This window comes from Phyllosticta citribraziliensis, assembly GCF_038025025.1.
Source record: "Phyllosticta citribraziliensis strain CPC 17464 chromosome Unknown J3D65scaffold_3, whole genome shotgun sequence".
NCBI lineage: Eukaryota > Fungi > Ascomycota > Dothideomycetes > Botryosphaeriales > Phyllostictaceae > Phyllosticta > Phyllosticta citribraziliensis.
The window spans coordinates 1,376,095-1,403,510 of NW_027117340.1; the positions used below are offsets into that span (position 1 = coordinate 1,376,095).

At 55.8% G+C, this 27,416-nt stretch overlaps 11 protein-coding genes across 11 annotated transcripts; 6 read left to right on the forward strand and 5 right to left on the reverse strand.

The window, feature by feature from the left end:
* Window positions 1–118: 118 nt before the first annotated feature.
* On the reverse strand, window positions 119–1,383 carry J3D65DRAFT_616821 (ribosome biogenesis protein SLX9-domain-containing protein). Its single transcript, XM_066799483.1, has 2 exons — window positions 1,302–1,383; window positions 119–1,238 (listed from the first exon to the last, which is right to left on the reverse strand). The coding sequence occupies exons 1-2, from the start codon at window positions 1,302–1,304 to the stop codon at window positions 591–593; spliced, it is 651 nt and encodes a 216-aa protein (XP_066657817.1). The 5' UTR covers window positions 1,305–1,383; the 3' UTR covers window positions 119–590.
* Window positions 1,384–4,238: 2,855 nt separating this feature from the next.
* Window positions 4,239–5,648, forward strand: J3D65DRAFT_259651 (INO80 complex, subunit Ies4). Its single transcript, XM_066794861.1, has 2 exons — window positions 4,239–4,899; window positions 4,989–5,648. Exons 1-2 carry the CDS (start codon window positions 4,514–4,516, stop codon window positions 5,401–5,403), a joined length of 801 nt encoding a protein of 266 aa, XP_066657818.1. The 5' UTR covers window positions 4,239–4,513; the 3' UTR covers window positions 5,404–5,648.
* Window positions 5,649–6,504: 856 nt separating this feature from the next.
* On the forward strand, window positions 6,505–8,798 carry J3D65DRAFT_644705 (ran-binding protein; the record flags this gene model as incomplete). The annotated part of the gene is made up of 6 exons (XM_066802167.1): window positions 6,505–7,202; window positions 7,255–7,475; window positions 7,523–7,653; window positions 7,703–7,946; window positions 7,994–8,566; window positions 8,635–8,798. The coding sequence occupies 6 exons, from the start codon at window positions 6,505–6,507 to the stop codon at window positions 8,796–8,798; spliced, it is 2,031 nt and encodes a 676-aa protein (XP_066657819.1).
* Window positions 8,799–9,066: 268 nt separating this feature from the next.
* On the forward strand, window positions 9,067–9,952 carry J3D65DRAFT_616834 (uncharacterized protein). The gene has a single exon (XM_066799484.1). The coding sequence runs from the start codon at window positions 9,136–9,138 to the stop codon at window positions 9,493–9,495; it is 360 nt and encodes a 119-aa protein (XP_066657820.1). The 5' UTR covers window positions 9,067–9,135; the 3' UTR covers window positions 9,496–9,952.
* A 1,561-nt stretch (window positions 9,953–11,513) lies between these two features.
* J3D65DRAFT_616836 (MFS transporter-like protein) lies at window positions 11,514–13,538 on the forward strand. The gene is made up of 3 exons (XM_066799485.1): window positions 11,514–11,703; window positions 11,761–11,820; window positions 11,877–13,538. Exons 1-3 carry the CDS (start codon window positions 11,658–11,660, stop codon window positions 13,304–13,306), a joined length of 1,536 nt encoding a protein of 511 aa, XP_066657821.1. The 5' UTR covers window positions 11,514–11,657; the 3' UTR covers window positions 13,307–13,538.
* A 565-nt stretch (window positions 13,539–14,103) lies between these two features.
* J3D65DRAFT_259817 (uncharacterized protein) lies at window positions 14,104–17,577 on the reverse strand. The gene is made up of 4 exons (XM_066794862.1): window positions 16,988–17,577; window positions 16,554–16,940; window positions 15,886–16,495; window positions 14,104–15,824 (listed from the first exon to the last, which is right to left on the reverse strand). The coding sequence occupies exons 1-4, from the start codon at window positions 17,345–17,347 to the stop codon at window positions 14,320–14,322; spliced, it is 2,862 nt and encodes a 953-aa protein (XP_066657822.1). The 5' UTR covers window positions 17,348–17,577; the 3' UTR covers window positions 14,104–14,319.
* A 530-nt stretch (window positions 17,578–18,107) lies between these two features.
* Window positions 18,108–20,057, forward strand: J3D65DRAFT_616840 (GWT1-domain-containing protein). The gene is made up of 2 exons (XM_066799486.1): window positions 18,108–18,366; window positions 18,419–20,057. The coding sequence occupies exons 1-2, from the start codon at window positions 18,274–18,276 to the stop codon at window positions 19,958–19,960; spliced, it is 1,635 nt and encodes a 544-aa protein (XP_066657823.1). The 5' UTR covers window positions 18,108–18,273; the 3' UTR covers window positions 19,961–20,057.
* A 105-nt stretch (window positions 20,058–20,162) lies between these two features.
* On the reverse strand, window positions 20,163–21,288 carry J3D65DRAFT_616843 (uncharacterized protein). Its single transcript, XM_066799487.1, has 2 exons — window positions 21,199–21,288; window positions 20,163–21,098 (listed from the first exon to the last, which is right to left on the reverse strand). The coding sequence occupies exons 1-2, from the start codon at window positions 21,209–21,211 to the stop codon at window positions 20,434–20,436; spliced, it is 678 nt and encodes a 225-aa protein (XP_066657824.1). The 5' UTR covers window positions 21,212–21,288; the 3' UTR covers window positions 20,163–20,433.
* A 1,063-nt stretch (window positions 21,289–22,351) lies between these two features.
* On the reverse strand, window positions 22,352–24,461 carry J3D65DRAFT_259872 (uncharacterized protein). The gene is made up of 4 exons (XM_066794863.1): window positions 24,052–24,461; window positions 23,767–23,937; window positions 23,292–23,717; window positions 22,352–23,239 (listed from the first exon to the last, which is right to left on the reverse strand). The coding sequence occupies exons 1-4, from the start codon at window positions 24,365–24,367 to the stop codon at window positions 22,455–22,457; spliced, it is 1,698 nt and encodes a 565-aa protein (XP_066657825.1). The 5' UTR covers window positions 24,368–24,461; the 3' UTR covers window positions 22,352–22,454.
* A 220-nt stretch (window positions 24,462–24,681) lies between these two features.
* On the forward strand, window positions 24,682–25,635 carry J3D65DRAFT_616848 (mitochondrial intermembrane space translocase subunit Tim10). Its single transcript, XM_066799488.1, has 2 exons — window positions 24,682–24,909; window positions 24,979–25,635. The coding sequence occupies exons 1-2, from the start codon at window positions 24,812–24,814 to the stop codon at window positions 25,166–25,168; spliced, it is 288 nt and encodes a 95-aa protein (XP_066657826.1). The 5' UTR covers window positions 24,682–24,811; the 3' UTR covers window positions 25,169–25,635.
* J3D65DRAFT_616850 (uncharacterized protein) lies at window positions 25,412–26,973 on the reverse strand. The gene is made up of 3 exons (XM_066799489.1): window positions 26,054–26,973; window positions 25,790–26,001; window positions 25,412–25,738 (listed from the first exon to the last, which is right to left on the reverse strand). Exons 1-3 carry the CDS (start codon window positions 26,834–26,836, stop codon window positions 25,558–25,560), a joined length of 1,176 nt encoding a protein of 391 aa, XP_066657827.1. The 5' UTR covers window positions 26,837–26,973; the 3' UTR covers window positions 25,412–25,557.
* Window positions 26,974–27,416: the final 443 nt, after the last annotated feature.

A 27,416-nucleotide genomic window follows, 5' to 3' on the forward strand; every position in this document is an offset into this window, starting at 1 on the left:
CTTGGGGAACTGTCGTTGACTACGGCTGCAGCGAAAGAGCTGATACTGTACCTCGGCTACAAGGTACACCCAGCGTGCTACCATTTCTCCTGTCTGACACATTACAGCGGTCTCGAGATAGAAGTAGAGGAATTCTTTTAGTTGAAATTTTCTCTCAACTAAGTTTTTGGTGTTTCTTTGGACATGTGCGCTTCCTAGAAATTCTAGAAATTCTATCGGACCAGCCTGCTGAGCATGTATACGTCTTACTCAGTCTGTCATTGCGGTTGAATCTGCTCTGTCCCCTTGGCCCTCGTTCGTCTCAGACTCGTTCTTGTCCTCGCCTCTGTTTTGGGCACGCAGACGAACGAGGACTTTTCTTCTCATCGGCGCCTGGTCTGCTTTTCTGGTCGAATGAGGTTACCCGTTCCGGTTGCGGTTGCTTGTCGTGGCGTTTGGTCCGTTGCATTTTCTGGATACACGGTGTAGAGGCAGACAGAATCCGTAGACAGAAGTGGAGAAATCGCGAAACCAGACGTGAGAACCGAGTGAGCGTCTGGAGCTGTCATGCCTCGATTCTCCGCGCCCTCCCATCCAGTCCACCATCCACATCACCTCCTCTCCATCGTCCCGCCAATGAACGCCCGCAGCGCCTTCCAGCGGTCCGCCGTACTCGCTGCTTCCGCCGCCGGTGGCGCCTCCGCCATGCCCACATCCTGCTGCTGTTGCTGCTGCTGTTGCTGTTGCGCCGGCACACCCTTTGCCATCTCGGCCAGATTCTGCTCGAAGCGCTGCCGCTCGCGCGCCTCGATGGCCGCCTTGCGCTTCAGGGCGCCGGGCCGGCTCTTCAAGCTGCGGTCCTTGACGAGGATGCGCGCCTGCGCGCCGGGCACGTCGACAGCAGCTGCTCCATGACCACCCTCGTCGCCGTCTCCAGCTGCTGGACTTTGTATTGTTGTTGCTGCTGCTGCATCACTGCTGTCCGGCAGCGCATCCGCCAGGGCGTCGAGCGTCGTGACGAGCTTCTTGTTCGGGCGCCGCCGCTTCTTGCCCGCGGCCGACGATCCGGGCGCCGACTTTGTGATTTTGGACAGCAGGAGCGAGTGCTTGATGGTGCGCTTGTCGCGCTTAGACGAGGCGAAGGACGGGAACGGCGTTTCTGTTACGGAAGTGGGAGTGGTGGTGGTGGATGCGGTGGTGGTAGGTTTGGACGCGGCCGACGCTTTGGAGCGCAGGGATTTGCGCTTGGTTACGGGCGCCTGTGCGGTGCGTCAGTCCAGCTGTAGAGCAGTGTAGATCACTTGAAGAAGGAGTCGCCGTACCATTGCACTTTTTAACAGAGAGGATCGCGATTTGGGGTGGTGTGAGATTCTGGGAGTGGTTCTCGTGGTACGGCTCCTGCGGTGGCCAAAGTTTTGTTCGGCAGTCGTTCGAATCTGGGGAAAATTGGACAGGGTTCATGGCACTAGTGCGGTGCTGCCCGCCGCTGGGTGGTGCACGGCCGCTGCGCGACTCTGCAGCATTGTGCCACTACATGTACTTTTGCTTCATTATTGGCTGTTGCAGATGCCAGGGTCTGAAGTTTAAGAAATGATAGATAGTTCTTGTTGGTCAATGTCAATGTCGTCATTTACGTGCAATCATCGAGCGAAGTAAAAGCAAAAGCCGAAGTTGATCACTATACGGAGTAGCTTTGCTGTGTCTTGTAACTCCATAATATAGCGGCGAGTAATCCACAGACTTGATGGCTAAACTACCGCTCTTCTATTCCTCTGCAGAGACCTTCCGATTAAGATTTTGATCTCAAGCAGATGGTATCATCGACGGAGAACACACGTGGTAGAAGCGTGGCACACGGAGGCTGTGGTTTCGACAAGACATTAACTCAGCCACGATGATACGTATAAGGCCGAAAGAAGGCGAGGATAATCATTTTGAAAGCATTCTGAATCATAAAGGGCCTCGAACACAAAGTTTCTGAGGCGAGGAGCCCAGAAGCAAATTTCCTGTCCTCGAGCCAAGGCGCTTGCCTACCTTGTTCTTCTCAAGTCTTGCCTTTCCTGTCATCGACAGAGCATGAAGCGAATCTTTCTACGCGGCCTGGATGCGCGACGGGACCTGGCCTGCGGCGCTGTGTTCTATCACGGCCGGAACTTCTTTGCCGGAATACTACGACGTCGGTGGTGTTCCGCCAACAAAATTACAAGCACCGGCCATGAACCGCGCGACACGAAAGAAGATCGACCGGCGGCGATGTCGGCGCAGCGTTGTAAGAGTTTTGCCGTCATTTACGCGTCGGTGAAGCGCGTCGCGTAGGCGTCGCGTCGGAATTTCGGAAAGAGGCCGAAGAGCTGCACCGTCTCGGAGCCGATGTCATGACGTGACAAGTCACAAGTTGTGTCGAAAATTGCTGGGCGTGACTTTGGCTGACGGGAAACTTCCTGCTTGGGAATGAGTAGAGGCGTCGTCCTGATTGGCGACTTCATGTCTTTTCTTTTCCCGTCTCCATGCTGTCTTTTTGGATGCCTGGTGCTGCGGTCAAATACAGAGAAACCAGAGGTGTGACAGAGGTGCGTCGGCCTCTTGTGGTCTGGTGAAGCGATACGCGCGGCCTGGAGTATCAGTTGGGTCGACTGGGGCGTATTTGGGCGGGTGAGTGAAGGTCAGGGTAAGCAGTGTCGCCACTTGGCTGTGCGTGATGTCTAGCAGTTAACAATGTCGCCGTGATGTTTTGCTTCGCAACAGAGCCAGACACCAGTGGTTGCGAGGGCACGTGGAGTGACGGCCTTAATTGTAGATCTGACCGCTGGCGACGAAGCAAACCAAGCGTCTGTAGCCGTGGCAATGTCAATCTAACTTGCGACTAAGATTCGGTGTTGGATGTGACGGCCCTATCCCCGCAGTCAAGCCCAAGCTTCCATGCTAGAGCGAGGCATCACTTGCGCGGCACACGCGCCAGTGCTTGTGTGGCCTGTGAAGCTTTTGACAGCGTCCAAACTGGCGATCCCAGGTACCGTTGATGCACAGATGGGACGATTATTACTCGGGTTGTTGATGGACAGATCAAGTTGCATGGCGAGCAAGAAAACAGGGACATGCAGTCCAGAAAAATTGGTACGACGGAGCAAAAAACAAGTTGGCTCGATCAGCCAGCGCTTGCACTGAATGATGCGATTCGGGCAGGAACAAAAGTCGAACGGGCTCCGGGGCATTTGCTGCAAACGATGGCGCGGTCAGCATGGCGATGGGCAGACATGCAAGGCTGCGGGTGATGAGTGGGTGTGCAGGAGGCTCCAGGCACAGCGTGGAGCGGCGGTGCATGGTGAAAGCGAAGCTTGGTTAAATTTGATTTAGCGGTGCTGGGAGGGGTTTGACGGAAAAAGCAGATGCTCAGCTGCGCGCGGCCGTGGCGACCAAGAAGGGGCAGGCAGGGCCGCGGTGGTGCGCTGACAGGACGAGGGGAGGGGGGACGAGACGAGACGAGACGAAGAGCGGTGGAGGGAAGTGGTTGGGAGAGGGATTGGAGTCGGGCGGTGGCGCGGCAACATGGAACGTGTCATGGATGATGAAGATGATGGTATAATCTTTTGCTTGGTGCTTGGTTGGGCGCAAAGTCTCGGCGGCGTCCGTCGTGGTTAGGTACGGACGGAGGGGAGACGGCGCAGCTCAGCAGCACCCCGAAGACACGAAACACCAGGTGCGTGGAATGCGGCCAAGAGAGCAACAGCGACGAAGACGGCTGGCCGCGGGGGCAGACGTGGCGGGCTGCTTGGGTCGAGGGGACATGGACGAGAGCATCCAGAGGCGCTCCGAGAGCGAGTGGGTGGGTGCCAGAGAGGAGAGGACTTTGTTCCCTCCGCTCCAGCTGCTGCAAGGTAAGGCCTCGATAAAGCCTCTGCCCTCTCTGGCACCGGCCTCACCCGGACGGAAGCTCGCCACATGCACGGAGACCGAAGGGCGGCCGAGAGGACGACGAGTGGACATGGAGCGGTGATTGTTTCTTTGGCCTCGTCGTCCAGAATACAACGTCTGTCTGTACTCTCATCACGTACTTGGAGTCGCCCGCGAGGTGTGAGAGGAGAGCGACAGAGAGCGTCGGAGAGGCTGACTAAGTCGGACGCACGGGCCGACAGGTAGAGACGGGATTGAGACTCCTCGTCAAGGAACGAATCTAGCACCCACCAGGCGGGAGCTGCCACGGTCCAGTAGTCAACAATATGCCGGAACCTAAGCCTCCCAGGCGCCGCCTCCTGCCATCGCCTATGCCCTCACCTCTTCTCTTTCTCCTCCTCCCACCACCTCCATAGTCCTCTCTCGCTCGACATCACCACTGTCGACCAGCACCACCCCCCCTTCGAAATCCCACACTGCGCTCGGTTCACACCGTCACACCCGGGACTCACCTCACCACCCAGGAGCCCTGTGCCAGATTGCGACCGCAGGCGCCCGCCTGTCCGGCCCCAGACTCAACACCACGCCATCCCATCGCCATCCCGTCTCGCTCTTCATCCTCCACCACGACGCCGACGACACCATGGCCGCCAGGTCCAACAAGTCGCTGCTCGTCACTCTGCGTCTCGCGCCTCTGGACCTCGCCAAGTTTCCCGCCGACCAAGTCCCCCAAGCCGACGCGCGATCAAAGTCTTTGTCTTCCGCGACTCCCACCTCCACCCCGGCTGAGCAAACAACCGATCCGTCCGTGTCGCAAAACCCTCAAGACGCCCAACCTGCACCATCCACCAACGGCTCCACTCCCATGGCCATTGACGCCAACGCCGCTCCAGCGCCACCGCTCCAGAACGGAGGCAGGAGAAAAGGCATTCCTGGCCCCAAGCCTGGCTCTAAGCGTGGAGCTGCCCTCACCGCCGACGGCATGCCAAAGCCGCGAGGCAAGCCTGGCCCCAAGAAGAAACCCAGGCTGTAAGTAAACTCTGTCCCCGAGTCTCGACAACTTCTCCCATCTCCATCATCTCGACTCTTGGAGCATCCCAGCTAACCTTGCGTCGCAGTGGAGATCTCAACGGCGACCCCAACGGCATCAAGGGTCCTTTCGCTGGCGTCCTGCCCATCACGCAAAAGCTGGGCCCCAAGGCCAACCAAGGTGCCATCAATGCCGGCCTTCGTGCTCTCGACCGTTCTGGCAAACCATGCCGTAGATGGGAGAAGAAGGGGTTCCAGCTCAAGAGCTTCACGGGCGTGTCCTGGGAAATCCCAACCTGGCGTGCTCCCTCCAAGAAGAATACTGGCGTTGATGAGCACGGAGACGTCAAGAGCGACACGACCAGCAATAGCGAGAATCCAAAGGTCAACGAAAGCAGTGCCATGGCGAGTGAGAAGAGCAGCAGCGGCGGCAACATGGACACGCCGAACAAGCCTCTTCCCAACTTGGCCTCCTCGCCTATCCCAGAGATGACGCCGCTGTAGGCTTTCTTTTTGCACACTCGGTAAGTTTCATCTCCAACGCTCCCTTCACGGAAGTCTACCCGACATGTCCACGGCCGTCTCTCCTTTGACATTTGCTTTATCCATACTCATTCTCCGCCCATTAAACAAGGCCAATTATTGACTAGCGCTCAGATCTGTAACCACGTCAAAACAGACGTTTCAAAGACTTCTCAACTGACATCTTCATTGTAATTATATCTTTTCTTTGCTCGCCTGCAAAAACGCTGGGTGGTTGCGGGGATGCGATGCATGGTTTTCGGGTCACTTAGGTTCTTTCGGGCTTCTCGGGCGAAACATGTTCAAGGTGTTTGGAGCGGGCTATAAAAAGGGTGGGAGTTTGGACGGGAGGAAAGGGGCCATGTGCAGTGATATACAGCGCGTGACTTCCTCGGCTGGGCCAGGCAGGTACCTACGGCAGCGGTACGATGACTTTTTTTTGTTCCTTTGAGATTCTTTTCGCGGTTGCGTAATGTCATCAGATGGCCCCTCAGCAAAGAAGAAAATCTCAGAGGCAGTAGACAGTGAAGCAACATTTTTCCAGGCTGTTTTGGTGGTTGTGTGCGTCGAGGCAAATAATGAACGCATGGTGCTGAGATGCTGGTGGCTGAAGTCGGGAACTCTCGTCATGTCAAGAGCGGAAACCGGGGGCAGCAGCTCGCTCGTCCCCGCAATCGACGCCGACGCCCTCACCACAACGTCTGGCTACCTTGCGCCGCACCCTCCTCCAATTCTCACTCTGAAGCCATCTGCAATGCTCCCGATGATTGCTTTTGAGGCTGGCAGTGATCACGGCCGCCGTTGATTATACTGCAATCCTACCATCTCGCTACCATCGCGTCACTGCCAACAATCACCTCACGCCCGGCATATCGCACGCTTGGAGCCCATTCATAGGCCGACGGCACCGAACCCGCTGCAGTCACTTCTGCTGGTCTCTTCTAGAGCGCGCTGTCCCAGTGACGCCGCTCAGCTGCCTCTCGTTGCGGCGTTGGGTGGCATCAGGTCACTCCTCCCATGACCAACCTTCCCTCTCCTCGCTCTCACGCCTCGCTCAACACCCCACCCGGCGTCGGATCAACAATGTTTCGAAGATCATCGTACGCATCTGTCGCGGCAGGAACAGCCAACAACCGGACAAACTCGACCAACCAGCCCGCACGTTCAGGCGCCTTTGCCCATCTGCTCAATCAGCAGGCCCAGACCGGCTCCGCCACCCACAACTCTCGCGCAACCTCCCGGGACGCTTCGCGCAGCATGGACATGGACGGGCACAACTCTGGGCTGGACTCGACTAGAGTCGCCGGTGTCTTCAGCGGCGGACAGTTTGCACCTGGCTCAGAACCCTCTCCACCGGCCTTCTTCGTGCCGTCATACCTCAAGGGCTCACGATATGCCGAAAGACTTGCAGAAGGACACAGCGCGCGCATTTCCGCGCAGCGAGACGCAAAATCATCCGATACGCGCTCCTTATCGCGGAGCTCCTCCAGCGCCAACCTCCACAAGATGGTTCCCTCACATCGCGGCATGACGCATGACATTATCGAGCGAGCACCCCCGGCGACTCACCCGGACGACAGGGATAGGTCGTGGCCTACAAGATGGAGTGATGATGACAAGGCTGTTGGCTTGGAGCTGCTCCGGGACGGACTGGAAGTAAAGTGCGGCACACAGAGTAAGACTCATGACGAGGCGTTATCGGTGAGAGCAGACCATCCCATGCCCAGGCAAAGTGGCATTTATTACTACGAAGTCACCGTCGTTGGCAAAGGCAAAGAAGGGTTAGTTCATGCACAGAGATTTGTTTGCGCACACAAAGGCTGACTGCCGCAGTTTGATCGGTATTGGATTCTCGGGTTCGAAAGTCGCTCTGCATAGATTGCCCGGCTGGGAGCCAGATTCCTGGGGTTACCACGGCGATGACGGATACAGTTTCTGCAGCACATCTTCTGGAAAGGCTTACGGTCCCAAATTTGGTACGGCAGATGTCATAGGATGCGGCATTAATTTCAGAACGAATACTGCTTTCTTCACGAAGAACGGCGTTAGCCTCGGTGGGTAACATTCCGGCCATGGAATCGCTCTCGCTAACTCAGAATAGGTGCTGCGTTTCGAAATATCCCGGAGAAGGAGGAGTTGTTCCCCAGCATTGGCGTTAAGAAACCGGGAGAGCATTTGCGCACAAACTTTGGACAAGATCCATTCGTTTATGACATTGATCGCGAGTTCAGGGTATGAAAATCATCGGATCTACAAAGGGCGAGCTGCTGACTTGTTGCAGAAAGAGCAGTTTGCAATCCAGCGGGAGATCAGCATGAGGAATGTTTCGAGTCTCAAGCCTGGACTTGACGAGTCGGCTCTCATCCATGAGCTCATTGCTCAGTACCTTGCCCACGACGGATACGTCGAGACAGCACGGGCATTTGCCGCAGAGGTCCGAGAGGAATCGCGCGCGTTAGCAGGCGGAAACTCGCACGCCAAGGACCTTGAGCCGGAAGAAGACATTGATGCGATAAACCGGCAAAGTTGGTTTCGTGACTCTAAGCGGTGATCTTTTGCTGACAGATGCTAGAAATCCGTGCCGCGATCCTTGACGGTGATATCGACAAGGCTCTCAAACTGACCAACGCATACTATCCTGTGGTCCTCCGCGAAAACGAAAACATTTACTTTCGACTTCGATGTCGAAAATTCATAGAAATGATCCGCCGCTGTACAGACGTGCAAAATTCATCGAGCAGCCCATCATATGGAAAGCCTTCCACAACCAGTAATGGACATACCACCAACTCTGCCTACGATGACGTGTTTGACAATTCAATGGAAATTGACGACCACGCAACGATGGACGGCAGTAATCCAGCAACGGCGGGCACCGCCACGACAAACAATGGAACAGCCGACAGCATGGACACCAGCGACTCGGACGGCGTCAAAGTCGAAAACTTGCTTGGTGAAATGCTTCAGTATGGACAAGAGTTGAAGAGTGAATTCAGTAGCGATCCGAGGCGAGAGGTAAAGCGCGAACTGGAAAACACGTTCGCCCTCATGGCCTACAGCGACCCAAGACAAAGTCCCTTGGCCTACATGCTAGACGAGAACGGCAGGACACCAGTAGCAGAAGAGCTTAACAGTGCCATCCTGGGTAAGTGCTGGAAGACTTTCACTCCGATTACCTGAGTATTTGGTGGATGGTTGCTAACACGAGCACAGTGAGCCTCGGCAGGTCTTCGAGCGCAGCATTAGAGCAGCTCGTCAAGCAGACCGAAGCACTCGTGGATACGCTGGCCGAAGACGGCGGTCCTGGCGCCTTTATCAACGTACGCGGAGAGTACCTTGGTGCACATGAGCGCGAGATGAGGGAAAGGCGATTTTGATTGTTTATGCGTACTGCTCGCGCTCTTTCTGGGCATCCCGGACACTTCTCAGACAACTACCTACACATCCATACGTAGCATGGAGAGCCGGCCGCGTAATGAAGGAACGAACGGATAGGTCAACGGCGATGTTGCTCGTGTGGAGGGGAGGCTGGCTGGCAGATAGACAGGTGCATCATGACCGGACGGACAGGAAACACTGACGACACATGACGCGGCTTTATGGACGATGGATGGATGGCTGGATGGACGGACGAACGCATCATGGCTTGGCTTTGACTCCTCTGCAGCAACCACTTCTTTTACTCTCTTCAATCCAATCAATCAATCACATTCAATGGCTCTCCGTGTGGCACGGGTATCGACATCGTACCGCGCGGCGTTGACAATGTCAGGCACTCTTCGTCTCTCGCGAAGTGCAGGTAGACAGCCGTGTTTGGAGAATCGACATTGTCCATGTTTTCTGCTTTTCTTCATTTTCTTGATTTCCTTGCTCGTTCTCTCTTCCCCGACCATTGCTCAACACTACCGGGGTTTCCTGCCCACAGCCGCTTTACACTCTCTTTCGGTTTGTCCTCCCATCATTCCGTCTATCGCATGGCCATGGGTGGGTTGTCATTGCTGTCTATCATCTTTGCATGCATGTAGGACAGCACGGTGCTTTCGGTGCATCTGGATTCGCATGGAGCGAGTATGATTGTGGCCGAAGTCTACTGGACTCGGCTCGACTCTATCGATTGATGGAAGCGTGTAGGGAGTAGCAGAGCTGGTGCTGCTCTTGTCGATTGAGAGGGTTCTGCTGGACTTGTTCCTTGCTTGTCTGGTCTGCCGGCTGTGAGCAAGGTGGAGTACATGTGAGTTGAAAAATTAAAGCAAAGGGAGTTGGAATATCGGTTTAGCAATCAAACGACCAGCAAGGTGGGCAGGAGGGCAGAACTCAAGAGCACCACGGATGTATGCGATTTTCCGTCTCCCTGTGATAGTTGATGTCGTTGGAGCCATCGTTACAAACAAACAAAAAACAAAAAAAAAAAAAAAGAGCCAAGGATTGCGTTTGGTGTAAGCCAGCCACCAAAAAATGGGCCGATCAGATCCATAGACATGCCTCTTCCATGCGAGATTTGGCTGCAATTTGCCAGCTCGCGGTGATGCAGTGTTTCGTTGGTGATGCAATGTCCATCCGTTGCGGTGCTGCAAGGGCACCAACGGCACGACCCAACGCTCTGATTGGTTGGGCTGGGCTCGTACTTGCAGAGGGCAGGTCACAGCGAGCGCCAAGACATGGTGGCCACCTCGGCTGCTCGTCCGTACGTCGCTGTAATCTTTGTCGTCCTGCTTTGTCTGACGTTTGGTTCTTGGTATTTGGAGCGTTGGTTTCTTTCCCAGCATCAATCACGGGAGCCTCTCATGTACTTGTTACTTCCTAGGTGCAATGCGGGCATCATCAAAACCTGATTAAAGCGCTGTATCTTAGCATTTCTTACCATCAACTCGCTTATTCCTCGCTGTATCCAGCTCGCCTCCGCGCCAACCTTTCCCAAAGCAGCCACCGCGCAAAAGCGTCAATCAGACAGCCCATCTCGGCGACAACTCCCTCGCCTTCACAGATCTCGCTGTCGATGCGCATGGTACTCTCCCAAGCAAACACGCTAGCCCGCGTTGGTGTCAACCGTTGCAGCGGACAGCCCGATCATCGGGCCGCGGAAGGCGGATGCAGCAAAAGACGCAGCCATGATTCGTCGCAGCCATAAGAACGTGAGCAATAATGACTAACCCGCTTGCGCATCCCGTATTTTCGTTTCATTGTTGTTGACGGCGAGACGAGTGGGTCTGTCATCCATCCACACCCCAAGCAGGGACTGGCTTGGACTTCAGATTGGCGTGGCGGAACGAGGAGCGTTCCTTCGCCGACAGGCTACTGGGTGACCGCGTGCGTGCGGTGACCTTTTCTGCATTTTCACCGTCGACCATTGGTGGTAGCGAGCAGATCAGGGCGGAGCGGAAAGAAGCAATACCTCTCCGCTGTGTGTTTCCTAGACTTTCAGTCCCCCGGCTACAGTCTGGAAACACACACACACACTCTCTCTCTCTCCCTCCCTCGACCTCCTCTCTGTCTTTTCTTTCTCTGTCATCCTTCCTCACCATTCTCCCCCTCCTCTTGCACCTTGCAGTGGAATCGTTTCGTCTTGTCGATTGTTCGCCCGATTTTGTTGCACTTGCATCATACGTACCTAGGCGAGCTAGCTGGGCACCATCTTTCAACCCACGTCAAGCAACCAGTTCGGAAAGACCACGATCATAGATTCTTGGCAAGAACTTCAACTTCTTTGGCGAGAGCCCCAACAGTGCTCCTCCCCGTGCTAGATACAGCCATCTGCTGCGTACGTACAGCTGCCGCCGCTGCCGCTGCCTAGTCTCCCATTCGACCGCTAACGCCCCATGCAGGCATCTGATCAGCACGCAAAGCGAGAGACGCCAAAGCACCTAGATTGGCAAAGAAACCGCGGCGACCTTTGCTTGCCTTGACAAGTCAAAATATAGAAAAAATCACGCGGCCATCACCATGGCGGAAGACTCGCGTTCAACGGGCTGGTGGACGACCGTCAAGCAGACAGTCATGCAGAGCTCGGAGAGGCCGCCGTGGCTGCTTCGTTACAGATCTAGCTCGGCTTTTGTCTGTGGGAGTGTTGCGATAGCCGTATTTACAGTATGTCGAGCTGCACTTCCCCCTCCTGGGCCCCTTCTCCACCACCTTGGGGGTCTCTGGTCTTGCCTGATCATGATTATTTGTCACGTGAGGAATATGGTGCTGATTTTCAATGCCAGGACATCTTCTTGTACGCTGTCATCGTCCCCGTCATGCCGTTCGCCTTGACTGCCCGGGTAGGCATCAGTCCAGATTCGAGTAAGTGGCCTTCGACGCTTCAATCCGGGCAAAGCACATCCGCTTACATCTTTGCAGTCCAGCACTGGAACTCGATCCTCATTGCCGTTTATGGCGGTGCTCTTGTTGTTGCTTCGCGTAAGACCTCTCGTTCGGCCTCATAAGATGTGTTTCCAAAGCTGACGTGGATGCAGCGATTTGTGGATGGCTGGCAGACCGCTCCACCAGCCGTCGCCTTCCCCTCCTCGCTGGACTCCTAGCTCTCGCGGGCAGCACCGTCATGCTCAATGTCGGCCGGACCATTGGCATATTCGTGGCTGGCCGTGTTCTGCAGGGCATCTCGGCAGCCGTTGTCTGGGTGGTAGGCCTCGCCCTAATCGTCGACACTGTCGGACAACAAGACACGGCCCAGGCCATGGGCTACGTGAGTTTGGCGATGAGCCTGGGTATCCTGTTGGCTCCACTGCTCGGCGGCGTCGTCTATGACCGGGCAGGCTACAATGCCGTCTTCGCTATGACGTATGCCATCATCGGGCTTGACATCGTGCTTCGACTCGTCCTGGTCGAAAAGAAGATTGCAAAGAAGTGGGAGTCGCAGAACTCTGGTGAGATCGCTGAGTTGTCCATCGCTGAACAGGGCGGCGGGTACGGCGCCACAGGCGCGGCGGCACCTATCGAGGTCGCCGAGCCAAATGAAGAGAAAAAGGACTCGGATTCCATCGCCGGTCCGTCCGTGAGGAACACGTCATGTGAAGACGCTGAAAAGGCTGCCGCGGGCGACCACAAAAGAACGCAATCGCCAAATGCAACCACCACGGACAACGCTGCTGGAGCCGCCTTGACGCCGCAGCGCACAGTATCGTCCCTCCGCGCTGCGTCCACGCGCATCGGCCGCAAGCTCCCACCCACCATCACGCTCCTCTCATCGCCACGGCTGCTCGCCGCACTCCTCGCAGCGCTCACAATGTCCATCCTCTTCGGCTCCCTCGACGCCGTCGTGCCGCTCTACACACGCGAGACGTTCCACTTCAGCTCCATCGGCGCGGGCCTCATATTCCTGCCCATCGTGATCCCGACGTTCCTGGCGCCCGTCTTCGGCTACCTCGCCGACCACACGTCGCCGCGGTACCCGACGGCCCTCGGCTTCGTCGTCGCGGCGCCCATCATGGCCTGCCTGCGCTACGTCTACCACAACAGCCTGCACCAAAAGGTCCTCATGTGCGCGCTGCTCGCCCTCTTCGGCGTCGCCCTCGCCGCCATCGCCCCGGCCGTCATGGCCGAGATCTGCTACGTCGTCGCCGCGCGCGAGGAGAAGAACCCGGGCGTCTTCGGCCCCAAGGGCGCCTACGCCCAGGCCTACGGCCTCTTCAACGTCGCCTGGGCCCTCGGCGCCCTGATTGGTCCCATCTGGGCCGGCGACGTCAAGGACGATGCCGGCTGGGGCACCGTGTGGTGGAGTTTGGCCGTGCTCAGTGTGCTGACCGCCGTGCCCGTTGCCCTGTGGTGTGGTGGGTGGATTGCGGATGAGAGGGCGAGGAAGCGGGAGGAGCGCGAGCAGAGACTGCTGCAGCAACAGCAGCAGCAGGGAGCGCAAGAGGAGCACCGACAGGAGGTCCAGGAGTAATCGTTCGCCGCTTACTGGGTGAGGTGGTAGACACGTTTTGCATATGGACTGGCTGATTGACTGGCACTATTTTCAGCTTTTCTACGCATGGCAGGCACATGGTTGCGGCGTATGCAGATGGGTTCAGAATTTCACGACTCTCCCCTTTTGGACTTGACTATGCATGGCTTGGCCGCATCTCGGCTCTCAGATAGACTATACTCACAATAAAGGCTGTAGGAATGGACAACTGCTCCCTATGCGCGACTGCAGCAGTGCGTGAATACCCTCAGCGCACTTGCATTTCCAGGAAGTCTCATTTCTTTCGGCACCCACTGTCGAGCTTCAAGCACGCTTACTGTTCGATGACCTGCATTTTCAACTTGTTTCATTGGATTGCATGTTCTGCTGTACATATTGAAAGCAAAGCCAGGTCTGTGTCTCCGCCATTTCGATATTGCCATTCTTCTGCCGAACTCCTTGGGTCCCAGATCCACTCAAGACTGACCCGTAGCAGTGGCAAAGCCCTGCTCTGCTTCAAGTGTTGTCGCAATGTTTCGACCAGAAGCAAAAGGACCAAGGAAACTGTCCAGGGACTGTAGTGTCGAGGGCAAGTATGAATACAAATCAAGAAGGTAACCAGTGGGATGGGGCATTAGGGATTGACTGAAACGATCAAAGAAAGGAGAGACCAAGTTAGGGTGTCGTCGTGCGTCGTGTCGAATCGTCATGTCGACGTGTCGGAAAGCGGTGTCGAGCCGTGACATGGTATTGCACGTGATGACTGAACAGGATCGGCGGTTCGTGCTGAATAGCAGTCGAGTATCTTCGTAACGAGGCTCGGATGCTATTCGTCGTTGAACTTTTGCAGAAAGCAATCAATCTTCTCCAAAGTCGCGGCTGAGGCGTCGCTCGCAGATTCCTAGCCACGACAGAGTCTTGTACGTTTGTCGCGACTTTCGAGTGGAAGCAGTCCGCAGAGACGTAAGAGCGTTACGCAGGGTCGAGTCTACAGGTCAGAGTTAGTGTGCCCATCACGAATGACGGTTCTTTGGGGTGTGCCGACCAGAACGACTGAGAGCAGCAGCACTCGCAGTCGTGGTCGCAACACCTCCCGCAGGCGCAACACTTCCATCACCTCCGAGCATCCTGTTGATGGCAACGAGACTCTCGTGCATCATTTCTTGGTGCATGCCAGCCTCTCGAGCGGCTTGCTCAGCCTGCTCCCTCGCAATGTTCGCCTTCTTCATGCACTCAACAGCTGTGATCAGGGCACTGGCGGCAGCCAGCATTTGTGCTCTCCTAGGACCATCGGTCTCCTCGTGGGCCAAGTTGACGAACTTCATTGCAATGTTGGTAGCGTCCAGCATTTCGGTCTGGCCAGATTCGAAAGTCTTCTCGGCAGCTTCAGGCGGATGTTCGGGAAGGGCTTTTTCCGCCAGGTGTGAAGGTGTACGCTTCTGTCTCAGATTCGAAATTCGCTTCTTCGAGTGAGTCGACAATGCGTTGCTGGGCACCTCAGGGACAGGGCTACTGGTTGGCGTCATTTGACCATCGGTTCGCTTCTTACCCGATCCCTTGAGGTCTGTACTCTTCTTGTGAAAGAGGCCCCGGAAACCAGTGGCCAGCTTACTTCTAGTTGTAGACTTGTGCCTGTTTGCAACGGAAGCGTTTGGGGTCTCTGTGAGAGTGCTAAGAGAGGTGTTGTGGTCGTTGGTGTCGACAGTCTTGGATTGCGGGAAAGAAGATGGGTCGTGGCAAACACCATGCGCAAGGCCTCGCGGAGAACGAACGCTTCGGGAAATCTGAGTGTTGTCTCGACCATGCGGCGTGGCCAGAAACTGCTTCTGCTCCTTGTTCGGTGGGCGACGAGCTGACGGAGCTGGGTCCTTCGCCGGCACTGGGGGCCTCAACGAGGCAGTCGAAGGTACAGAAGCACGGCGCCGATCATCCTTCCCGGTTGACTGACCAGTAGATGGGCGCGGCGCCCTTTCAGAAGTGTTTGCTGAAATCGGTCGACCAGTCGCACCCTGGCTGCTTTTGACCATGCTTGAACGAGCGCTCGGAACCGATGAACGCTTCTTGCCGGTAAATTTCTTGACGATTCCGGCTGCACCATCAGGATTGGCAGGTTGAGTCGACGAACGCTTCTTGTCGGTGAACTTTTTGACCATTGTGGCGGCACCATCGAGGCCGGCAGGTGGGAGCAGCTCTGTCGCGCTACCTTCAAGCCGCGCAAGCGTCAAGGTGTGATCTTGGAGCTTCGATGCCGTATCCTTTGGTTGGTCGTCATCAGAGATTGAGGAACTACGGTCGAGGCGGGTGTCGTCTGATGAGAGAACACTTCCATTTGCCGCGTCGCGGTCGATGCTTTGTTTGCAATGGCTTGGGCGATCCGAAACTGTCAAGTGCTCAGTAAAAATGGAAGATTCACGAAGGCGTAGGCTTGGTCTGCGAGGGACTACGCTACCCTTGTGTGATGGAGCACGAGAGGGTATCGGAGGTGTAGGAGCCTCATGACTCGCCAAAGCACTCGCATCTGCGCGCAAGCCAATATTAGTCAATGTCCGGACCGCAGCTGTGGATTCGTGGGTCATTACCATCTTCACCTTGCTTCCCCACGCCGTGAGACTCGTGACAGTGCTCGCGGGAAGCATCCATGGACTCAGACGTGGCACTGTAGGCTTGGAAATCTCTGGCCGAGCCGCTGTACGTAGGGATGCGTCGTGGTCCACGTCTCATGAGGGTGCTTGCGCCCGGTTCGTCGTCCATGCAAATCGTATCTTCATCCTCAATGGTGGACAGTGAGGGGTCAAAGGGAGCCGTGTCAGAGACAGCGGTTTCTATCGAGGAAAATGTGGCATAAGCGACAGGAGGGCTCGGAGTGGACGGAGATCTCGTTGGGACAGGAATGGCGCTCTTTTTGCGCGTCGAGTTCTGTTCATGCTGCGGAGACATGATGCTTTGGGGAGCGTTCCTACGAAGAGGCTGCTGGGCCCTCGCCTGAGGGGCAGCTCCTACAAAGCGAGGAATGAAGCCGTTGGGCGACTTGGCAGCAGATTTCTTGTGCTCCGGGCTCATGTGGCGCGGTGGAATATCAATCAATTTGGCCTTGGAGTGCAGGAAGCTCTTGACAGTCGTGTCAGACTGCGAGGTAGTTGGACGGTTCTCATCGCTGGCACTTGACTGGGCGGTCAAAGCCTGTTGGTGCTGTGGACGACTTGGGTCAGCGCTGATAACTACGAACGACTCAGGTCGTGCCGCTTACCTGGCCGTCTTTCGGCTCGTTGGCCTGATTCTCGATATTTTCTCCCGGCGGAGACGCAGAAGGACCGCCAGGTGTCAGGAGCTTGATGGTCATTCGCTCTTGGTCATGGTTTCCAGCCATTTCATCACTTGGCACACTGCTGTCGACTGAGTGAAGCTGGGCGAACGTCTGCAGCGCGTGTGGTGTCGAAGGCTGCGAAGGGTAGAGGACAGGCCACTCCTTCTCGTCTGGCGTGCCGATGGAGACATGAAGCGGGCATTCCATGGCATCAATGAGAGTTCTACTCTCTTTGGGAGGACTCGTGGTCACCACCTGAGCAAGGGGCAAGCCGGGAAGTGGTTTGTCCTGTGGAGAGATGGGAGTTGAAGTCGACGAACATGCACGCATCTGCGCCTTGTCAGTCTCATTACACAATGCAGGGCAGGCTTACCTACCGTAAGCGGGCTGTCTGCGCGAGCAGCTTTCTCACATTGCTCACTTCCTGTCTCATTCTCATTGTTGATACGACGGCGATCACCGCGCTTTGCTCCAAATGACAAAGCAAGAAGGGTGTGAGGAGTCGGCGCGCGCTTGTGCGATTTTGTAGTTGGAGTGACGCTTCGAGATGATGAAGAGGTGGTACCGGTCATGAAGCGAGGCGATGCTTTGTCACCGTCATCCATGTCAGCATTGAGGCGCTTCTCGTCCGGCTTGCGCAGATTCTCCTGGCGCCTAGGGTGCGGATCGATGGGAAAAGGAATGGCAGAGCGACCAGGCCTGTGAGCCTTGGTGCGCTCAATGAGCGGACCAGGCATGCTGGCGAAAAGAGAAGGTCAGGTTCGATGGATGGAGACAGGATATAACCGAATGTGGGACAAGGAGAAGTGGCGGCAGCGCAGAAGAAGCTGATGGCAGTGAGGAAGAGGCGCAAATGAATGACAGAAGCTTGAAGTCGGAAATGCGTCTCGGTGGTGTGGTGTGGGGTGGAGAGGAGTTGGGGTCGGGTGTTGGCGAAGGGAAGCCCAGACTTGACAGGCGCTCGCAGGCGCCTTCCTCGACCGACATTGATGAGAATCCAAGTCTCAATGCGTCACAGCGAATTAACACTTGGCTTCCCAAGCTACAATCAGATCATCTTCACGTAAACAAGACAAAGTAGTCATTTACGCCCCGCCGCACAAGGCGACTGCTCTTTCGCGACGGAACACCTCACTTTGAAGCCATCTACGTTGCTTCTGCCCAACCTACACCAACATGCTGTTGCATTTTTATGAAACTAGTGGTGACAATGATCAAGGTCAAGGTATTTTGTGAGTTCCAGCGTCCTCTTTCCGGTGGAAGCTATGGAGGTCATATTCCATAACATTTTGACAAGCACTGGAGGCCGAGCTGGGATACAGAGGCAGGATCGCTCATGGGTGCTAGATGGAGTAATGTGGTAGTCGATGGAAAGAGTCGAAGAGGGAGCTGGAGAGGACGGCGAAGGAGCGGAGGTCGCCACTAGGCCGGAAATCGGACTTTCTTTGGTCCATGAAAGGCGAAACCTGAGGCTCCAACGGCACTCCCAAGCCCGCGGCGGGAGAGCGGGAGATCGGCAAAGCCAGCACTGCACTGCACGAAGATGCCAGCTTGATGCCCGCATCTCGTCTTCTTTGCTCTTCTTTGCGCGACGTCTTTCTCTCATAAAACCATGGAGCCTTCGCCCTGACACTCTCTTCGTCCAACCGTACCCAATTCCAAAATGGTCTACGACAAGGCCGCCAAAGAGGCTTTCGTCTCCAACCTGACTGGAGGCACAGTGTGGGAAATCAACACCGTGACTCTGGTTGCGCCGGTACGTGTAGCTTCGGTATACCTGGTGCTTGACGCTAACTTTGCTGTCGCAGGCTGCTGTCCTTCTATGGTCAGTCCTCCAGGCGCGCCAAAGCTTCTTCACCCCCTACACAGTCGCCGCTGCTGTCACCGACGTCTTGTTGAACTGCATCGCCATCCTCCTCGCTACCACTCTCTACTCAGACTCGCCGTGGCTATTGAATGCCCTTCTCATATCGCATGCAGTCTTTGTGTCTTTTGCGTCAGCGCCGCCGAGCACTCATAGCCATGCCCGAGCTCCATCGTCTTCGAGGGCAGACGCCCAAACGGCCGCAAGAGATCCCCTGCCGCTGAAGCCATTTGTCACGACATGGCGGGGCGCGATGATGGTCATAACCTGCGTGGCTATATTGGCCGTGGATTTCAAGATATTTCCCAGGCGCTTTGCCAAGGTGGAGAATTGGGGCACGTCGTTGATGGACCTGGGCGTTGGCTCCTTCGTCTTCTCCGCCGGCGTCGTGTCTGCGAGAGCTATCCTCAAACAGCAAGCCAGTCGCAGCTCCACGTCGCTGGGGAAACGACTGTACGCTTCTTTCCGACACTCCCTCCCTCTCCTTGTATTGGGACTTGTCCGTCTGTACAGCGTCAAGGGCCTGGATTATGCGGAGCATGTCACCGAATACGGCGTGCATTGGAACTTTTTCTTCACGCTCGGCTTCCTGCCGCCATTTGTAGCACTCTTCGAGTCTGCCTTTTCCCTCATTCCGTCTTACGCTGCCCTGTCTCTCATATTGGGTCTTGCATATGAAATCGCCCTCGACTTCACGGACCTGACGGCCCTCATCGTCGCCGCTCCGCGCAAGAACCTCTTCCTCCAAAATCGCGAGGGCATCTTTTCCTTCCTTGGATACCTGGCCATTTTTCTCGCTGGCCGCTCCACCGGCATGTACATATTACCACGGAATCTGGCCCCTGCCTCTGCTCCACCGAGCTCCTCGAGCAGCTCGCCATCCCGCAGCCGCAGCAGCAGCACTCGACACCCTTCCGCCATTCGTCTCGTCCAAGAAGCGCTCCGCGAACTCGGCACCGAGCTACGCGTTCAGCGCTTCAACCCATTCCGCGTCCACCTCTCAAATCTTCCCTCAACCTCAACCCTCCTCTCGCACCCCCTGCCGCGTCTCATCCTCTGGACTCTCCTATGGACATCTCTCTACCGTCTCAGCACTTCCTACTACGTTCTCAACCTGCGGCCCTCGCGCCGACTTGCCAACCTTCCCTACTACCTGTGGGTTGCAGCCTTCAACAGTGGCCAACTCGCCGTCTTCTGCGCCGTCGAAGCCCTCACCTTCCCGGACCTCTACTCCAACAAGAAGACATCACCCGAGCAGGAGCGCCGTCGCTGCAAGAACGCAACTAGCCGTGTGCTGTGGGCGTTTAATCGTAATGGTCTTGCCGTTTTCTTGTTGGCGAATTTGCTTACGGGGTTGATCAATTTGGCGGTGCCGACGCTACAAGTTGGTGAGATGGTGGCTGCCGGATTATTAGTATTATATGTGGCTGTGCTGAGCGCTGTGGCATTGGCGCTGGATGCTTGGGATGTGTCGGTGAAGCTGTAGCAATTGGCTTGGGTTTGGCGGTCTGCTTGAACCTGTGAATATCCAGTAGCATGGTAGTCGTAGACTTTGCATGTGTTGAAGCAAAATATACCCATCCATTTACCATTCACTTTGTCGATCCACTTGAGACAGCCCTGTGCACGCAGCGTCAAGCTTCACGGAGGTTGGCAATTTGTCACCATCGGGCCAAAATACCCAAGTTACACGTAGAAGCTGGCATTCAGTGGTCAATACGATGTCTAACCAAGCTCGAACGATATTCCAATTGGTCACATTAAAACCACACGTCTTGTTTGACACTATTGACTTCGCTCAACAATTGCTCTTGTGATCAGATCGCGTGAGAACCCTGCGGCGGTCGTAGCTTTTGGAAGTTGAATATACAATATAAATCAACAATCGCGGAGACGTACCTACAGCCCGAGCCCCAAGCCCCCGGAAGTCTTCCCAAAAAGTAGTGGAACCGCCTACCCTTACCAGGACCCCTTCTTCTTTTCCTTTTTGCCCACAGGCTCTGCCGCGTCTCCGCGCTCCAGCCTTTCGACAAAAGCGTGCCCCAATTCCTTGTGAGCCTTCCTAATCGTGCCCTCGACAAAAGCCTTGACAGCCCACGGACACGTCACGGTGGCCGTCTCGCGGAGCAGCAACTTCTCGCCCTCACCGGCGCCCTTGTCCTCCGCCGAAGAAGAAACGACCCACACACTCCTCGACTCGACGCCCAACGCCGCGCGCACGACCGTCTCCAGCCCGCCGTCCGCCCGGTCGACGAAGCGCGCCGCGTACGTCGTCCGGCTGCTCCACAGCCCGCCCGGCAGCAACGGCAGCGTGTCCGTGATGCGGTACGTGGCGCTAGCCTCCTCGTGCTGCTGGTGCTGGTGCTGGTGCTGCTGCTGCCCCTCCGCCACAGCGCCTGCGACGGAGGAGGGGTCGGGTGGAGGGAGCGAGGCGGCGGCCGCGTCGTCCGGGTCGCAGAGCGCGTAGGACTCGACGAGCGGGTTGAGCTCGATCATGGCGGCGTGGTTGTGTAGGAGGGCGGCGGCGGCCGCGCGTGCAGCGGATGTGGCATTGTTGTTGTTGGGTTTGGAGGAGGGGAGCGCGGTTATTGTTTCGACGACGAAGGTCGCTGGCGCTAGGGGTGCTGCGTTGAGGCTTGTGTTTTAGCTTTGATGTGCTGCTGTTTAGGATGAGAAGGGGATGCGGAACGTAGTCGTTTGGAGAGAATTGACAGGTGGACGTACAAAAGAGTGGCATCGTTGTGGTTGAAGCAAGAAAGGTACGTTCAGGTCAACGCGCATCAGGTAAGGATGGCACGGGCAGTAGTGCGGGCAGCTGGGATCCAGGCACGCTCGACAGGGGACCTCCGGCTTGATGATGTCAAAAACGGAATGTTTGGAATTCGACCACCGTCAATTATATATTTATCATCTGCGTGAACAAGAAAAAAATGGAGCATCATTGAGCTGAGTGGAGCTGCAAAGCAGTTTGATCAAACAATCGTGAGGGAGAAAAGTAAACAAAGTATTTCAAATGCAATTGCTTCCAGCTACGAATTTACGGCTGAAAATAGACAAGGAAGTTGTGGGCGGGGGATCTACTGGTGCATCAGTTGAGTGGAGGCACAGAAGCTATGCAGGGTCCAAGTAATGGATCAAGGCTTCGTGTGATGTGGCACACAGTCTCCGCCGCTGAAGACTTGAACCACCATGCCGTTGCTTGAACAGCTTCTAGGTTTAGAAAGATACCGTATACACAGCGATGCTTCTTGCCATCTCTCAATACTTGAGGATTTTCCTTCGCTCTCGTTGTCCGGCAGGTAAGAGCCCTGACTTGTCGCACCAAGCTCGAAGGTCAAATCGAACATACATCACAAAAGCCCGCTTCCGCATCCCGTATACCTACATACCATCCCACTCCTTACGAGCAATCGTTCCAGATCCTCATACCAAAAAAATTACGCAAGGCCGCAATTCCCAGCGAACCAACGCACCGACCAATCAAGCCAGCCCCCTGGCATGATGCACATACCCCTCCGCGCCCCCTGAACACCCATGTAAGAAAAGGTCAAAACGTACAACAGCCGGGATTCGCTGCTGGTCACCCACGCAACTACTAATCGGCCGCAAGGTAGCTTATCTATGGAAGAGCGGACGGGGTTCCGAGTTTTCTACCTGCTATGGTCGTACGTGGAAATTGGAGGCAGCAAAAGTGATTATACACAAGATGACGCTGGGGATGTGAGCTTGAACAAAGCAGAATCAAGGACTTAGCAGGAGTTAAAGAGAGCCACATGTCTCAAAAACGGGAAGAATGGTCAGAGAGTGTGTGGGTAGAGTAGAGTTGTGTTGGGTGTCAGATTGTATTCTGGTGTCTTTTGTGTGTCTGCGCGTCTCCGCCGAGTCTCCATCAACCACCCTCTCTTTTTGCTCGTGCTGTGTATCGCAATCTCCATCATGTCGCTTCTGTTGCCAACGAGCCGTCTTACCACTGCGCCTCGCTATTCCGGGCGGCCTCTTCCCAGCCCCACCACATTGCGCAAGGTGCCGAACGGCTGCACATCCGCAATGCGCTGAGCCCCCGTGAACAACATGACGAGGCGGTCGACGCCGCATCCCCAGCCGCCGGTAGGCGGGAGACCCCACTCGAGAGCCTCGATGTAATTCTCGTCGACGGCAGCGCCGAGGTCGCGCTGCTGGCCGCGCATGCCGAGCTGCTGGCGCAGCTTGCGGCGCTGCTCCCACGGCGAATTTTCCTCCTCGTACGCGTTGACGTATTCGCGGCCGCCGATGAAGAGCTCGACGCGCTGTGCGATGCGCTGGTTGGTCGACGGGCACACGAAGCTCTTGGCCAGCGGCGATATGGCTTCCGGGTGCTGCGTGATGAATGTTGGCCCAGTGCACTGCGGCTCGATGAATTTGGATGCTAGTCCATCGAGGAGCCGTGGCAGTGTTGGATCTGTTGGCAGGGCGAGGCCGAGGTCGGCGAAGAGGGAGACAAGGTCGCTGTGTGCGCTGGGCATGTGGAGCAGAGGCAGTGGCCGACCGATGGCAGCGGTGATGGTAGGGATGAACGGGAGGTGCGGATAGGGTGGTAGTGGCAGCGGATCTTGAGGTTCGAGGGTCCCCAGGAGCGGAGAGAGAGACGCGTCATTGTGGAGGGATGAAATCGTCTTGGAAAGAGTTGAGAGTAGGGTTTCAGTGCGCGCAACGAGCTGGGGGAGAGTGGCGTAGGGCTCGTAGAATTCACATATGGAAAACTCGGGATTGTGCGTTGCGTCGATGCCTGTGATTTGAGTGAGAATGCAATTGGTTTCAGCAGGAGAAGAGCAATGAACCTTCGTTACGGAAGACAGAGCCGATTTCGTAGACGCGTTCGCCAGTGCCAATCACCATTCGTTTGAGGAAAAGCTCTGGGGCTATGCGCAATGTCAACGATTCATCCGGAAATTCTTGCGCGCGAGTCTCAAAAGGCGTGGCCGAAGCACCGCCAGCGCTCGCCGTAATTATTGGCGTGCTGACTTCGAGAAACTCGTTTTCTTCAAAGTACTTGCGCATGGTGCTAATGATGGTAGCACGGACGCGGAGAATGGCTGATCGCCGTTTGTGAACCAAGAAGTCTACGTGCGCTCGACGTGCAAGAATCTCGGGGTTCTCTATTGTGTCTGGGATCTGATGGAGAGACGGTGCCAGTGGTCGAGGTATCTCGGTAGCCAGGATGGAGATTTCGCCGGCCGTCGTTCTTGTGGGATGACCGGTAATTGCTTGAACAGGTTAATCATGTCGAAGATCATCTCGAGGGGCAAGCCTTACAGTAGATGTCTCCCTTCCTGGCAATCTTGGAAAAGCGCTTGAAGTCATCGCGGACGACGCCATGCTTCTCCAACTCTCCAAAATTGCAAAGACCTTGTACGCTGTGGCCCCTGTCTTCAAGATCGATAAAGACTAGCTTTGAGCCAGAGGCGCGGCGGGAAAGCACTCGGCCTGGGCTCATCAGCTACTGTGTCTGGGCGGGTTGCTTCACAGGGCGGACGGGTCACAAATCGGCCAGCAAGTGGAAGAGAACCATATTATTGTTGCAGCTATCGTAGGACATACCAAAGACTGTGACCGTGATATCTCTCCTCACCTCATCGTTGTTGAGCGCCTGAAACTCTTCACGTATCTGCTGTGCCGTCCTCGAATTGGAAACGCTGGGGTTCAGCGGGTAGTATCTGTCAAGATCTCCAGATTCCTGGAGCTGCTTCACTCTTTTGGCAAAGTCATTGGTGGTGTTTGCTGGAACATCCTTTGCCGTATGTTGAGATGCGAAACGGCGTTGGAATGCGATGTACGCTTTGGCGTGATCAGGCTTCGCTGTCCGCCGTAACGGCCGGTGCAGACACGGGCGAAGGAAACGGCACGCGGCGCTCATCCTTGAGTCAACAGTCAGCGTTGTGCATGACAGTAAAGTGCCAAATGTAGAGGAGGTGGGATAATTCAGTTTGGGTATAAGGAAAGTTGTAAAATCAACCGCCGAAGCGTCATTCGCAACGGTTCTAAAATTCTTGTTCATCATAGAGGAGAGAGGATTGAGAGAACGAGATGGCGACGTACCTGTGAGCTTGGGGCCTCCGAAGCGCTGTTGGAGGCGCATTGGATGGAGGTGGAGGAGAGGTAGATGGGAGGACGTCGCAGCGGCCAAAAAATAGTGCGCCGGGAGCTTGGACCACCCAAAAACCTCGACAACGACATCACCGGCCGTCAAGCCTGCTTCAAGTTCACCTCTGCGCCCAAGCTCTTCCCCGCCTCCAACCCACGCCAAATCCAATCCGCGCCACCTTTTCCACATCAGCAACTCTACTTCCACTCGCCCAACATGTCTTTTCTCTTTGGTGGCCGCCAGCAGCCCTCGTCCGAGCAGAAGCTCGCTGCCGCCGAGGCCGAGGTCGAGATGGTCTCTGACATGTTCAACCGGTATGTCGTCGCGCTCTTAGTCGCTATCCTGGCCCTTGGTACAGCCCTGCTGACGATCCAAAAACGCAGCCTCGTGTCCAGCTGCACCAAGAAGTGTATCCCACCGACCTACCGCGAAGGCGACCTCGACAAGGCCGAGTCCGTTTGCCTCGACCGCTGCGTGAGCAAGTTCTTCGACGTCAACATGAAGATTTCCGAGAAGATGGCAGCGAACCAGAATGCGCAAAAGGCGGGCTCCGGCGGCATGTTTGGCATGTAAGCGCAGCGGCGCAGATGTCGACATTTCAATCAATCGAGAATTGGCCACGGTGGAATCATTGCGCAGCGTTTTCAGCACAAAGTGGCGCTTATCAATTGCTGGCTCGGCGTACCGGTGCGTCTGGGGAAGGCCTCAACTCGGAGCGTAGCTCCTGGAATCTTGAGAACGATGAGGATGCCTGAAGCATCCCATTCGCAGCATGTCGCATGCTGTCACTCCACTTCATGTAAAAAGAAGGTCATTGGCGCCGTCATTTCGTCTGTAATTGGACAATATCATCACAAGTCTTGTGACTTTTCTCTACCTGAACGCCATCCCGTGCTATCAACGCATAGCCCGGTATTTTGCATAATCGACCCAAAATTGTTCATCATACGGCATGTCATAGTTTATGCCTCCTTCTTGCGAAGCTCCTCGGGGAGCGTAGCCACCTTCTCGTTGAAGAGCTTCTCGGCATCAACCCACACCCTGGCAGTCTTCCTGTCCTTGAGCTGCAGCAGGCTCTCCAACAAGCCGTCGCTGAAGGACTCGGAGGCCTCGCGAGGGAGGAGGGATGGCAGGTGGTCGATCCTAGAAATGTCAGATTCTTGCAGACTATTCTAAGACTTGTGCCAGACTTACGAAATGACCGACAGAGGCACGTTGTTCTGGTCACCCTTGACGTCAACGGGGACCGTGGGCTTGTCAAAGGTGGTGTTGATGCTGTAGATCGGGATAGGGTTGTGCGGGTTCGTAGTGTCACAGGAGACGTCGCACACGACGCTCAGCTTGCGGCCAGCAGCAGCCAGGAGGTCGTTGTTGACGAACGGAGGAATGGGGTCAGAGAGGTAGATCTAATGCCATAATCAGCGCTTGTTGGTCGTGTGTCGAATTCAATTCACGTACGGCGTTCAGGAAAATGTCACTCTCCACAATCTCCTTGTACGGGCCCTGCCTGTTCCTGGTCTCGTGAATGTCCCAGCGGGCGAGGTTAGCCTCGGGGATGCCGGCCTTGACGAACAGATCGCAGGCACCACGACCGCAGCGACCCAGGGCGCCCATGATGAAAGCAGTGGGCTTGCGGCCCGCAATCTTCTCTCCGGCAATGACGTCCTCCGCAATCTGCTTGACCAGCTCCTCCTCGTTCAAGTAGTATCCACGGCCTTCAGTAAACTTCTCGACGCTGGGGAGCTGCTCACCAGGGTGAGCGAGCTGCCATGCCCAAGTCTTGACGGCCAGAGCGGCACCAGCGAAGCCGGCATGGTATCCAAAAGCGCTGACTCTCCTTCCCTGCTCATCGACCAAAAACTCCAAGTCGTACAGAACGGAGCCGCCGCGGGGGAAACGCGACAGCACCTGTTGCCAGCCACCCTGGCCCTTGTAGCAGTGGGAAAAGGCAATGTGGTCGTTTACGAGGGGGAAAGTCTCTTCAGGAATCTCCTTGAGACCCAGAATCAAACGTGAGTTGGGCTCCGCAGTCTTCCAGCTGCCCTCAGGGACAAGCTTGGCGCCAGCGGACTCGTACTCGGCATCCTCGAAGATGCGCTTAAATTCGGGGTTCGTCGATGAGCGCTCGACCTCGACGGGATAGCCGGCCTTGACCAGAGCGCCAATGGTCGATGGGGCAAAGGAGCGGTGCTCCAGAGGCTTGGTCTCGGCGCGGAGGAGGATGGCGGGGTAGGCGGACATTTTTGCTGAACTTCTGCAGAAACGGCGGATAGGAGAGAGTTGGCGGAGGAAGTGATGAGACAGTTTGAGAGCGTTGGGTGCTTGTGACACGGTCAATGGCGTGGAGTTGTGGAGAGACGGAGCTTCAAATAATGCTGGCAAAAATGTCTGGAGTCGTGAGTCAATTCGCCAGCAACGCCGCATCCTTGACCGCCTCCGACCCCGGTTGTCAACGCGCCCTTTGTCCCTGTCACCCAATCATCCTATTTTCATTTTCCGCATCATCGCATGAGGTCACATCATGTCGATTGGTCGGCTGTACCCTTCTTTGTGTCTACCGGAACGTGGCATCCAAGCACGTCACTACTCCAGCTTCATCATTCTTCGGCGAAACTCTAGCGCTCCCTGACAAGAAACCAACAACCAAGCTGTACACGCTTCACTGGAAGTTCAGGTCTCGTGATGCGTTTTCTCCCTTATTCATTCTGTTCGCCGCATACTCTTGTCCAGCAAGTCTAGTTTTAACACCTTTCGAGGTTATTTTATTTTATTTCAACATGTGCCTTAAGCTCTGTCGTTTGCTCGAAATTTCATCGTACGG